The following is a 12,741-nucleotide window of genomic DNA, read 5'->3' as shown; positions in this document are numbered from 1 at the left end:
ACAGATTAAATCTTTACATCTGTGGAGTGTAGATAGAATGACCTTTATTAGCCTACGATGAAAACCCTTGTGTTACGAGCTGTGAAATTCCATAAGGTTAGCTGATTGTTACCGGCATAACTGACACAGCCACCGAAACGGCTGCAGATAGAAAGCTGAGTCAGATGTTCACTCTGTTTCATCTTTAGCTGGAGATAAATCTCTTTCTGCTAGAGATCTTTACCAAGAACAACCATCTGCAGAAACTGGAGATGATTTACAGAATATTCAGCCTTTAAATCGTGTTGGTTAGAGGAAGTTTCTGTTGCAAGTTCTACAAGTTCAGATTCCTTGTAATAATCTTTTTAAAGCATCTTGACACCTGATGACCAGCCTTCAACACAGGCATATTGCAGAGCTGCATCATTCATCTATATCCAGTTGATGTGCAGTCGGCATGTAAGTGTGTGTGTGTGTGTGTATGTGTGTGCGCGCGCGCGTGTGCATGCGTGCGTGCGTGCATCTAGCTGTCTCCTGATAGTGACATATTATTCTACAAAATTAATTAATTAATTATCCATTAATCCAAATGTTAGTAGTGTTGATCAACTCCAAACCAGAGTTAAGCTGTCTAAGAAAAATCTCACTGCACATTTGAGAACAGTATATGTGCGCTTAAATAGCTAAGTGTCACTTATGCAATGTTGAGATCATATGAAGGCTTAGTTGCTTGTTTCAATTACGACATCTGTGTTGGCCAGAGTTGTCACAGATATTCTTTGGTTGTCACTAAAAGTTGAGTTTAAGTCCTCACTGCAGAAAGTTATGAAAAGTGCTAAAACTCCTCTTTAATAATGTCAAAAAGATGCTGTGTTATGTTTTAAAATCTATTTTACAAATTAACATAGAACATTAATTGAAATATTGAAATCAGAATATATCCAAGTTCAATATGTGTCACAACATACCATAAATGAAGCATTGTGGTGATACAGAGATGCCCCCTATTCATATTCTCCAGACATAAGGGAACATGGTTGTTTGCCACATACCCAAGCAAAATCACATCAGCATCATTTTTATATTTTATCAGTGGAAATGAAATTCAAAAATTACCATTTTGACTGAAATCATGGCTCGAATCGCAATATCTGAAAAAAATAATCGCAATACGATTTCTTCTTGTATATTGTTCAGCCCTATCACGTATGTTAAAAGAAGTAGATAAATCACAGAAGAATAAATCCTAAGCAGCGACTGCACACCAAGAGTAATTTATTTGACCCTCATTCAAAACGATGTATCAGTCTCTGCACAGAAGACTTTTGTCTCCCCATTTTGTTGACCTTCAGTGTTTGTGTGCTATTTGCAGAGACCACTTTCATGTCACCTCACAATGACTCCACACGTTAGCAATGTAGCTTGGTTTAGCTTGTCAGAACTGCTCTGTGCTGTTTGTAAAAAGACTGTCAAGTATGATTATAATGTAACTTTCCCAGGACATGGGTGATATGAAGATGAAGTCACCAAAAGAAAATGAAGGCGCTCCAGATTCCAGCTGTTTGAGATACTTGGTTTTGAAAGAGCATCATGACATAATGACGCTAGCAGAGAATTCGGAGCTGTGAATCAGAAGTGACAGTGAGGTGATAGTTGTCAGCGTTGTCAACATTGCCGTGATGGTATGTTTTGTGACAAACCACTAGGACACAATTTCACAGTACCAGTTGACCCTTGACTTAAGGCTTGTTTTTCTTTTCCTCCTCCTGCACTGCATTCCTAAGGGGTGTGTGCCTTTGTTCAGACATGGAAGCGTTGATTATCAAAAAATGTTGTACATGTACCTTGTATGTCATATTTTGCGTGTGCAGTAATGCAAAGTTGTACTGTTGTCCCCTCTGTCTGATATGTTAAATTGCGACCAGATGACAAATTGGTCAGCGTCAGTGTTGTTACATGCTGTTAATTGAGATTTTGTCTCAAAGTGTTGCAGTAGTTAACAGCTTTTCTGTAACATCCTCTTCAAAATGTTTACTGACACATTACTCTGATATTTTCTAGCATGGTTTTCATGTTTTAGTTACTTGGTTTACAGAACCTTTACTTAAATTAAAGTTTCTGTAAATGATCGCCACTGCCCCTAGTGCCACTAGATCACCAGCATCTCAGATCAAAATAAATGCTTCGTCAGCCACACCTCTGGCCGTTATATGCTCCACAGCAATGCTTACAGTTAGCCACCTAGCGATAGCAGCAAGTCAACTAATGTTATCATGCTACTGTAGCCTCCACTAATGAAAACAGACATGTCACATTATGTAGCATCAAGTTATTTACACATGAAGGAGAAGAAAAAACATTTTTTAGTCAAGCTGGTGCCCTTTAGCAGTTCATAGGGTTCTCCATCCTGGTAAGGCCACACCAGTATTGGCGACAGGACTGGGAAAGAAATTCAGCTGTGGACTTTAACGCGGTCACACAAATGACACTGACGTTGCCAGTAGGTAAAGACACTGACGGAGCTGGCAAAAAATTTCTGGATGTTTTGACCCACCACCAGGTGAGCCAGTGTGTTTAAACATGGTGAAGGCCAACAGTTTAACAGGAGGGCCTCAACAGCACCAACATCCCACATTTCCAGCCCGGTTGCAAAACATAAAACAGAAACTGAGATTACGACACACATGGGGGGGTGGGATTTTGTTGTACACTCACTCCACTATATCTTCACATAGAAAATGGTTGTTTACTCTATATTTATATGTTTAAAATCTTGCTTCATGCTGTTTACAGAACCTTTAAGTTATACACATTTTTGAAATATACTCTGTTGCGAATGTGAATGTAGGCTGAGCTCTTATGCTTGACTTAATAAAAACATAGGGTTTGTGCACAGTGGGTGTGGTTCATTACAGATTTGACTTGACGCTTGGTTGTTGCATTCTTGAATCGACAGAGACAGGATGTTTTCCATCATTCATCAAATATGGCATTTTCACAACAGGCACTCACCAGGAAATTAAATGACATCTCTCAAAGCAGTTAGCGCCATGGCTGTAAGGGGCCCTTTACTGTACAGTTCCCAAGGAGACACATAACCATTATTGACCATCAGTTGGCAGATTTACAGATGCACGATGGCTTCAGCCCATTCCCCCCTTCCATCAAGACACACACACTTTTTGTGCTGAGCCAATTAGCCTGATTATGTGATTGTGCAAACATTTTGTTCAATACTGAAGCCACAAATGAGAACTGCAGAGAGGGGAGTTTTACACATTAATGGATATACACAGCGATGACAGCTGCCAACAGCATAGGAGGAGGTATCGGTAGTAGATGACCTAATTTCGCACATGATAATGGCTGTACAGGTTAATGTAGAAGGTGAATGCTTTTAATGGATGTTTTGTATGCTGAATTTTAGACGGAGCCATTTTTAGCTTCAGTGCCATCGTCTTATTGTGTTATTGTACTGATGTGACCCTGAACTATGGCCAAGTTGTTGGGCAGCATCCAGAAACCAACAATGCGCTGTAATATGTACACAGAGGGAAATAGACATTTGGACAGCCGTCAGGTAGTGACATCAGGGTCCAGAGGTCTACTGTTGGCTACATAAGGTTGCTTTCAGTTGGACAGTTATTCTGCAATGTCAAAGTGTCAAATATGCAAATAAAAAAGCAAACACCTCAAATTTACTTAATAGATTCCGCGGAATGGCCTCTGTGCCAGGTAGGTCCAATTTTACATCTGCAGGTGCTTTGCTCTTTTTGTGCAAACAAAAGCACGAGTGAAAAGGAGGAATTTTCCCTTGTGGTAATGTCACTCCTGCATCATCAGCTGAAATAAGGAATGTAAATTTTCCTTCATTGCAGCCTCCTGGGGTGTTTCCAATCCTCATGCCTGCTCCAGATGCATCACTGGTTCCTTCAGTGGACCCTTTCCCATGCAGCAAATCTCGTGCCTAACACACATTGTCTCCTGTACATGTGTCTGGACATCTGTGCCGTGTTTTAGTTTTGTTTGTTGCAGCTCTCTGTAAATTGGCTTTGTTTTTACCTTTGTTTGCTATTCTAGCAGAGATTTAGTCAGGCTGGTCCCAGTAGACTAAGAGGCTTATTGTAGCTCATAGTTAGTATTTCTAGTACCTGTTTTAGTAAAGTGCTTTTCAAGACGACAATGCAATATAAAAATAGACTTCATCACATCAGGGACTTTATACAATATATTAATTTTCACACTAACACTAATAAAGTTTTTGCTGATATCAATGGTCATAGTAATTTTATTGTGCCATCAGCCCGGTCTGTCGGCTCTTGAGGAGTTTCCATAATGAGATGAAAGAATGGGTGGAATTTGACAAGAACTTAGCCGTTACTTGAGCCCGCTCTGCTGTGTCCTGTTTTTCTTTTCTCTTGTCAACCTGGGAGAAGTACGTTGCTCTGAGAATGTGGGTCATGTATGTGCACAGAGAGGGGAATTTGCTGCAAGAGCAGACCAGAGCTCTTAGACCAGACTGGTGACATGACAGACAGATTATGAACGTAGATAGCAGGAGTGGCGCTGAAAAGCAAATGGGGGAGTATTTTATGGAAAGAAGGTAGGTTTTATAAAATATATGAAAGATGTTTTTATGCTGTCTTTTATTTACTTGATATTGAGTGCCTTTGAAGCTTCACTGTGGGAATCCTCTTTCTGGTAGAAAACACAGCATGTGTTGTCTATAGCTTCTGTTATTTTTTTCAATTGTTGACACATTCTTCAGCCATTTTGTCTGTGTGTAAACTGGTGCAGACATTGATGCAGCACTCCTAGCCTATAAACATTTTCATCCCCACCCATTCTTCATGTTATCTGTCATGCATACCTAATGCTGACTTTCCCTCTCTCTCTTCTTCAGATGCAGTGTAGACTTGACTGGTGACTGGGTTGCAGGCTCTCCACTTCTCTTGTCCCTGGAGTCAGCCAGTTGGGGGGCAGATTCCTGTGTTCCCCTCTTCCCAGTCTGAGTCTTTGTGTAGACAAAACCAACTGCCTGTCATTGGAGTACACAGCTCGTCCTCGTCCGTGTTGCCTGGATCAGCACAGCTCATCTCCTGACTGAGGAGAGCGCAGCAGCTGCACAAGATTCACCTTCTACCATCTGATCCCTCCCAGCCCTGCCCACACTTCACCATGGTGCTGTCACAACGGCAACGAGATGAACTGTAAGTTGCCAGCATACTTTTCACGGCATGTGGCTCAGATATGAAGATGCCAGATTCAGGATTTATGGGTTTATACAGTGTGGTCGCAGCGTTGCTCATATCATGTGATGAGACATGTTAAATTTCACCTTCACTTTCATCTACTCACACACTGACACCTGCTCAGCTACCCAGTGCAACCATGGTCTTCTGATGTTACTGTGAGGCAAAGAACATGATTAGGTGCTTTTCTAAAAGGTTTGGCCTTTTTTCAAGGGAGTATTCATTTTAAGGCTGAAACTAACAATTATTTTCATTTGTAGTCATCCATTTTTTTCCTTGGTTAATCATTAGAATTATAAAATGTGAAAAATTGTGAAAACAAATGTCCAAAACAGTCTTCCAAAATGATAAGGAAAAAGATAATGTCACCAAAATGCCAAAGATATTAAATTCACTGTCACATAAGGCTAAGAAAAGTAGTAAATCACAAATGAAAAGCTGCAACTATGGAAAGTTTGGCATTTTTGCTTGAGAAATAATGATTATTGTGGTTAATCAATTATCAAAACAGTTGTCAACATATGACAACTTTGGAAAAAGCTAAATACTTCTTAAATGTTTTTGTAATGTAAGAAAATGAAAATGTGGGTTAAAACAATTAAAGGTTCTACCAAATGCCAAATTCAGGCTGATTAACAATTATACTGAGTTGAATTTAGTATACCATTATTTATTTGTAATCTGAGGTAAAACCTAAGCTGTAGTTAAAAAATAAAAGGACTTTTTTGTATTTTTTGAGGACAGTCTTCAGTGGAGAGACAAGGGGAGAGAGATGGGGAAACTACTTGCAACAAATGTCCTTTGCAAGACACTAACTGGGGGCATTGCAGTCTGTGTTTGGTGCCTTCAACTGCAACGTTTTTTGTCTGTGATAACCATGCTTTATGAGGATATGAGTGTCATCTCAACATGTTTGAGCCGTCTGGTGTCCACTCTTATTCTGACTTTTTTGCTGACACATTGTGACAGACCTTGTTATTTGGACTATCATCTCATTAAATATGTGGGCCAGATGAGCAGAGCTGCTGTTGTGTTGATTGAATCAGATGTTCCTTAAAGCTGTCCAATGACATGAGTGCCAATAATAATTTCAAAGAGCTTGATAAATGGCTTAATATGGGCTGGCTCCACACAGCTCTTTTTGTGTACCTGGACCCAAGAAAACAATTGATATTTTATCTATAATTGTTTTCAAAGCCTAAAAAGCAACGCCCCCTGTAATACTTATCCTTTTTAAGACAGTGGACAATTGGTTTACTTGCAGGCGAGGGTGTTTATTGAGTCAGGGAATTGATTTAAACATGGAAATTTTAGTATTTTTGTTCTCCTTGGGACCCCTCAAGAAAACTCAATGGCTGGTTGAAGGTTTCTGAGCTCCAATGAGGTCTTGCAGCACAAATGTATTGATCCTCCACCTACAATACCTACCCCTGAAAATGTTTAGTATTCACAGTTTGAAGCCCAGAGTGTCACCTTTGCCCCAAAATACATGCAAGGGAACAAAGTGTTCCAAAGTGTTGTACCCAGCTTCATGGACTGGCTCAGTGCGCATTGTCAGTCCACAGGGAAACCTGGAAACCAGGAAACATGCCTGACAACTGCCTACAAAATCGTCCAGCATAGGCACAGAAGTGGCATACAGACAAAGACATATCTGCACATGCGCTGTGCAGTGTATATATTCATCAAGTGGGAAAAGTGAGACTGTGATAATTGGGGAAAACAGAAATTTGGCTCTGCTGAGTCTGTGGGCTTGGTAATTAACCCCTGAGGCAAGGGATAAAAAGTTAAGACTCAATGTCAGACACAAAGTCATGAGAAGGAGATGAGATGATCTTGTTGAGCTTTTCCCCTCCATTTAAGAAATGTGTTAGAACTGCATATTTTAAAAAGGACACAATAGACTTGCATTGAGATGACGACCCTGTAGATTGTAATTTCTGTCCCCATCTTGCACTGTCTGAGAAATGCATCACTGCTCACATGACAAGGCTCTTAATATTCCAAACAATGTTTCTGTGTTTTTAGATTAGCAATGTGGGAGGGGTCTGTTGGTATGGAGAGGTCTATTGGAATGCTAATCTTTCATGCTATTTCCCATTCAGAAGAAGCTGCCAGGACCCCCTGTATCCCCCTCTTTTCTCTTCTGTTGCACAAGTCTCTGCCCCTATAGTTTACAAGAAACTTGTGTGGGACCACTTGAGTCACATTCAAGTATCTGTTGCATTTCACCCGTTGGGAGGCTCAGTTGGTGCTCTCACTGAGTTTGTTAGCCATTAAGTGTCCCTAAGATCTTCTTTCCTAAGCCTCATTTTGGGAAGCCTGCTTGGGAAACCTTATTGGAAACACAGCAGCCAACTTTGAATCAGGCAATGTAGCAGAGGGAGTAATTAATTGGAACAGGGACCAGTTCACTGTCAGCTATTCACAGCATTGTTTAACATCACACAGCAAACAAATAGGCCCTGTTCAGACCTGGTATTAACATCCATCCTGAGTGAACTGATCACAGGTGGACAGCTCTAAGTACAGGTGTGAATGCACCCAAGACGCATTCAAGATGCATTTGAGATCCAATCTCTCAGACCACATTCAGAAGTGGTCTGGGCCACATGTGGCCACAGTCTTTTAGCCGTGTGAACGCAAATGCGTCCTGGCCGCATTGAAGGACTGCCTACTCCACTGATGTCCTCTGCTTTAGTCTAATTAGTCACAGTTTAATAAAAAAGTGAAAATATTTTACTATTTCTGGTGGATAAAAACTTATTTCACTGCAGAGCTGTGAGCAGCACATTGATTCGCTCAACCCTTAAATACTGCTTGCTCTCACTCTCTCTTCTCTCTTACCACTTGTGATTGGATCACTCAGGACAGATGTGAATACCAGGTATAAATAGGGCCATAGATTTTGTTCCCATTGCAGACCTTCTCCTTGACTCTTCCACATTTTTAAGCTGCAGCTGTCAGAAGCAATCAAATAACTGCAGGAAACTCCTGAATTGGCACTAACTTCTGAGATATAAGAAGTACTCAGATCCTTTACATAAGTAAAAGTGTTAATACCACAATATAAGAATACTCCATAATAAATTAAAGTCCTCCTTTCAGAATATTGCTTAAGTGCAGAAGTCAAAGTGCAGAAGTATTATTGGCTGTATAAAATATTTATATTATAGCCTTTGCGTCACCAGATAAATTTGAGGGGTAATGAGATGATTAAAGGGAGAGGAAAAAGAAAAATCCAACACACACATCTGAAGAACTTTTTTTCTGAAAATATTTAGTGAAATATTGGATAATTTTAACAGTTATTGAAATGAAACCATATGAGAAGTTTAGAGGGGAGGTGTTTTTTTGGTGGAACTGCGAACCACTCAGATACGACAAGAAGGCACAACTACACATTGAGGTCATGACCCAAACAGGTGGAACATTTCTGGTTTATCTTTAATGATGCATTATAATTTCTAATCTTATCATATGTTTTTAATGTAAAAATTCAAAAGTAACTAATAATTATAGATTGTGAAGTAATGTATTGGAGTATAATATTTATAAGTATAATATTTTGCTTTGAATTGTAGTAGAGTAGAAGTGTAAAGCAGTATAAAATGGCAATACTTAAGTAAAGTCCAAGTACTTCAAAATTGTAAATGGACTACTTTCATTCCACCACTGACTAACTTGATTGTGTGCCTCTGAATGATTTTGGCTTTAAATTTGTATTTATTATTTATTTATTTTTTTTTACTTGAAATCATTAAGCATTAAATGGTACAACAGAAAACACTAGAAGACAGTTTATCCTTCTTTGTTGTTTTTGTCTGTCCAGGTCCCCAGTGTGGGTCAGCTTATTTTCAAGAGAGATATAATCTTTGTCCCCTAAACTGGTGCAATTTTGTCAGCACTGCAGTCAGATGCTGTGATTGCGCAGCATCTTCACAACAATTCTATCTTTATGAGCATAGCCAATGAAAAGCGCATTTGTGTTTCTTTCCAGGGTCAGGGGACTCGTCCCCGTTGGCCTGCAGTAAAAATAGATACAGAGCACAAACTATCTGCTCCCCTGAGAGACCTGGGGGCACCCGTGTGCAGATGGGCCTTTGCTTTTGAACTTTTTCTTTGCTTTACATAGAAAATCCCCTCAGCCTCCTCCATGTCTTAGGCTACGAGCTGGTTCATGTGATTTTTGTTCTTTTTCCATTATTGGCTGTGAATACAATGACATAACAACTTAAATGCCAAGACCTCTGCCATTCAGAAGGCAGATACAAAACATTCAGAAAGTGTTCAGATCCCTTCAATTTTTTTTTTTTTTTTTTTTTTTTTTACATTTTGTTATGTTGCACCCTTATCCTAAAGTTAAAAAAACAACATTATTTTTGTCATCAATCTACACTCAATACCCCATAATGAAAGTGAAAACAGAATTTTGAAAATGTTTGCAAATTTATTATAATAATAATTATTTTTTGCATGTCATGTTCCTGAATCTCTCTATTGGTGCTCTGTGTACTGAACATGGCCAGTTGCATCTGCAGGGGGTCTATCAACAATACGGATCTGATTTTGCCTTGGGACTGACACACAGATAGGCTGGCATGGTAACAGTGTCTGTGTCCTGGACCCATCATCCCATACCAAGCATTCTCCAGCCTCATATAAGAAGGACTTTGGTTTACAAAAAGGAGCAGCCTAGTGGTTTTATACACCCAAAAATGTTACACACTGTATGTGTTAGTAGTGGTATGAGTTTTTTCTTATTATTAGGGCTAAGAACTGGTTGTTACTGCAGATTATTGTGTTGATTAATAATTTAGTATTTGAAATGAAAAATGTCAAAATATAGTAAAAGTTGACATTTTCAAATTGCTTGTTTAATTCAACCTAAATTAAAAAAAAAGTCTACAGTGACATATGACATGGACAGGCAGCAAATCTTTTCTTTTGACTGGCTCTAAACCTGCAGATACTTGACAATCAGAAGTTTTGCTTGAAAACTGAAAAGATAAAGATTTCTGTCAACTTATCATTGCAGCTCTAGAGATAGTCAGCACTGTCACCACAATAACATTAATACAACAAAGATATTTAAGATTGCCACCTCAGTAGAAATTATTTGGTGAAAAAAATCATTTCTGTATGTGTGATGGGAAGTGTAGTTTCACATCTGTGCTCTGTCTATTCTTGTTATCCTTTGTTTATCCAAGCTTGAATTATACACAGGCTCATGGGTTTTAAGAAAGGACACTTGACTCGTTAAAGCTCTTACCTAAGCTCAGTCAACAAAGTTCCACTATCACATGATAGAAAATGTGTGTATGCTTCACACCCACTACTAGAACATTGTTTGTGTGTAAAACAGACAGCTGTATTTTTCAGCCACATGTCACTTTTTAATCTGAAACTCTTCCTGAATGCACACACAGGCACATTCTTCAAAATGAAGAATAGCCAGTGTTTTATTAAGTCTGCATTTAGGGAAAAAACCAGGAATGGACTTTTGGCTCATGTAGATCATAATTGGAGGGAGATTCTCCCTTTGAAGTTTTATTTGGTCTTAAGGGTTGATCCCCACTGCAGTGCTCTTAACTTATGTGAAAGCAGACTAGACTTTTTTTTGTGATGAAAGTTGGTTAGCTTTTGGAGATAAGCCAAATTTTCCTCTTTGAATTGATGTGAATGGGTTAATTGTCTGGTTAATCTGGGTGGTAGGTGACATGCTTCATGTCTCAGTAACCAAGGCCTGGGGCTGCTCGTCATCAGTTAAGCAACAGAAAAGGTAGATTGGATATGGTTTTCATGGAAATCCAGCGGTAGCTGGGCAATTATGCAATCCTGTCATATGATTCTTGTGGAATGTCTCTGATAACAAGTTCTCCTTGAGAAGCTATCAGCTGTTCAGTACTGAACTGTTAAGAGGGAGGAATAAGCTTAACTTTTTTAGCTCTCTACTGGCCCACCACTTCGCTTTACACATTGTCTGCTTTGCTGGATCTCTCTTGTTTCTTTCATACATTTAACCTTTGAGCAGAAATAGTGGTTTACATTTTGTAAGATTTGTGCAGAGTTTGTTTGTGAGATGAACCCTGTGGTTTTCGGCTCTCTGGTGTTTCTCCTACTGTTAATGTGCAGATTAATCAGTTGCTTTGTTTGATTGAGCCGTAGCACTGACATCTTAAGGTTCTTTCAAAAATGCTCACCTCACTGGTTTTTAGGCTTTCCATCAACTCCAAACAGATGCCTGCCCTGGGTAAATTGCAGAGCTTTTGTTCTTACTATTTCAAAGAAAGGTCTCCTGCAAATTTAGGCCTTGAAAGGGAGAATTGAAAGAATGACATGAGAGTCTTGCCCCTGTTCACTCATCAAAGAAATCTGGAAAATATCTGGCGAAAGATGCATGTGTGGTAGTTCTGTTATAATCCTCAAAGGAAGTCCCAGAAGCCTTTTCTGCAACGAACTAATGGCTGTGATATATGCTTATGAAATAATCCAGAGGAAGGTGAATTTTATATGTGCTTGGGAAGTGTACACTTCAGCTTCTTCCTATTAAACATTCATCTGTAGTTTTGAAAGATGGAACAGGTCCATACATTGTCACGTCTAGAAATACTCCTTTGTAAGGCTTGTGCCTATAGACAGATATATGACAGAGGGCATCAGCCTTGCCAAACAAGCAAAACTCCCCTTAAAATATCTAAAATGATTATTCACTCATCAAGATAGTTGCAGATTTTCTGTCAATTCACTATCGACTAATCGAGTAATCATTGGAGCTCTATTGTTAACTCGGTTTGTAATTTGTTGGCATAGGAATTTCTACTACAGAGAAGGTATTATTTATTCAACTTGCAACTTTAAGAATCATTTTCATTCTTTCAACTGTGCCATGCCAAAAATGAGTAAAAGTGTAAAACATGGGCTAGAAATGTTGGATAATCCAATAATCCAATGACCATTGAAACAGAATGGCCCAGCCACTACCAGGTACAGTTTATCCTGCTTTTAACTACATAAGATGCACCTATAGACACAGTTAAATCTTTGGGTCAATAAATCTGGTCACATTTTTTGCATTAACATAGAAGGTACTGAAGTCTGTCAATAGGTGGAGGCTCTATTAGTAAGTGTTGCTCATCTCTACAGTGATGTGAAAGTGTGACCATGGAGCAGAAACTCTCTTTTCAGAAGCATGAGGTCATGCATCTCTCCCTCATCTCATCTATGTCTTTCTGTTTGTGTCACTCCATTGGGCGTTTATTGTAGAGAAGAGAGCAGCGCTGTACCAGAGGTCTGACTAGCCATGGCACTGATTTAACCCATGTGAGGCTGACATAGGCTGAGATTACTTGCACTTGTAAAACAGTATTATTACATGATGAGCATCATGTTCAGTAATGATGTCCGCAGAGAAAGCCTTTTCATCTCATAGAAGCAGACCAGTTACAGCTCTTCCCCTTTTCTGTCTATCCTCTTTGTACATGTGCTTGCCCTGCCCTCTTTCTCACTA

The 12,741-nt window shown here is 39.3% G+C and overlaps 1 protein-coding gene across 3 annotated transcripts in view; it reads left to right on the top strand.

Annotated features, from left to right (window-relative positions):
- The window catches only part of LOC139632354 (lissencephaly-1 homolog), a 39,419-nt gene that overhangs the window by 4,122 nt on the left and 22,556 nt on the right, over window positions 1–12,741 (top strand). For all 3 annotated transcript variants that reach the window (XM_071497261.1, XM_071497263.1, XM_071497262.1), the window contains exon 2: window positions 4,883–5,189. In XM_071497261.1, the coding sequence (XP_071353362.1) occupies window positions 5,158–5,189 (32 nt within the window). In that variant the 5' untranslated portion in view covers window positions 4,883–5,157. The remainder of the gene's footprint in view (window positions 1–4,882; window positions 5,190–12,741) is intronic.

The sequence above is a fragment of the Trachinotus anak genome, unplaced genomic scaffold, assembly GCF_046630095.1.
Source record: "Trachinotus anak isolate AG129_WGS33_773 ecotype Australia unplaced genomic scaffold, CSIRO_AGI_Tana_v1 ptg000014l, whole genome shotgun sequence".
In the NCBI taxonomy this organism is placed as follows: Eukaryota; Metazoa; Chordata; class Actinopteri; order Carangiformes; family Carangidae; genus Trachinotus; species Trachinotus anak.
Note: the sequence above shows the minus strand (reverse complement) of the source record. Positions and strands in the feature narration are given on the sequence as shown.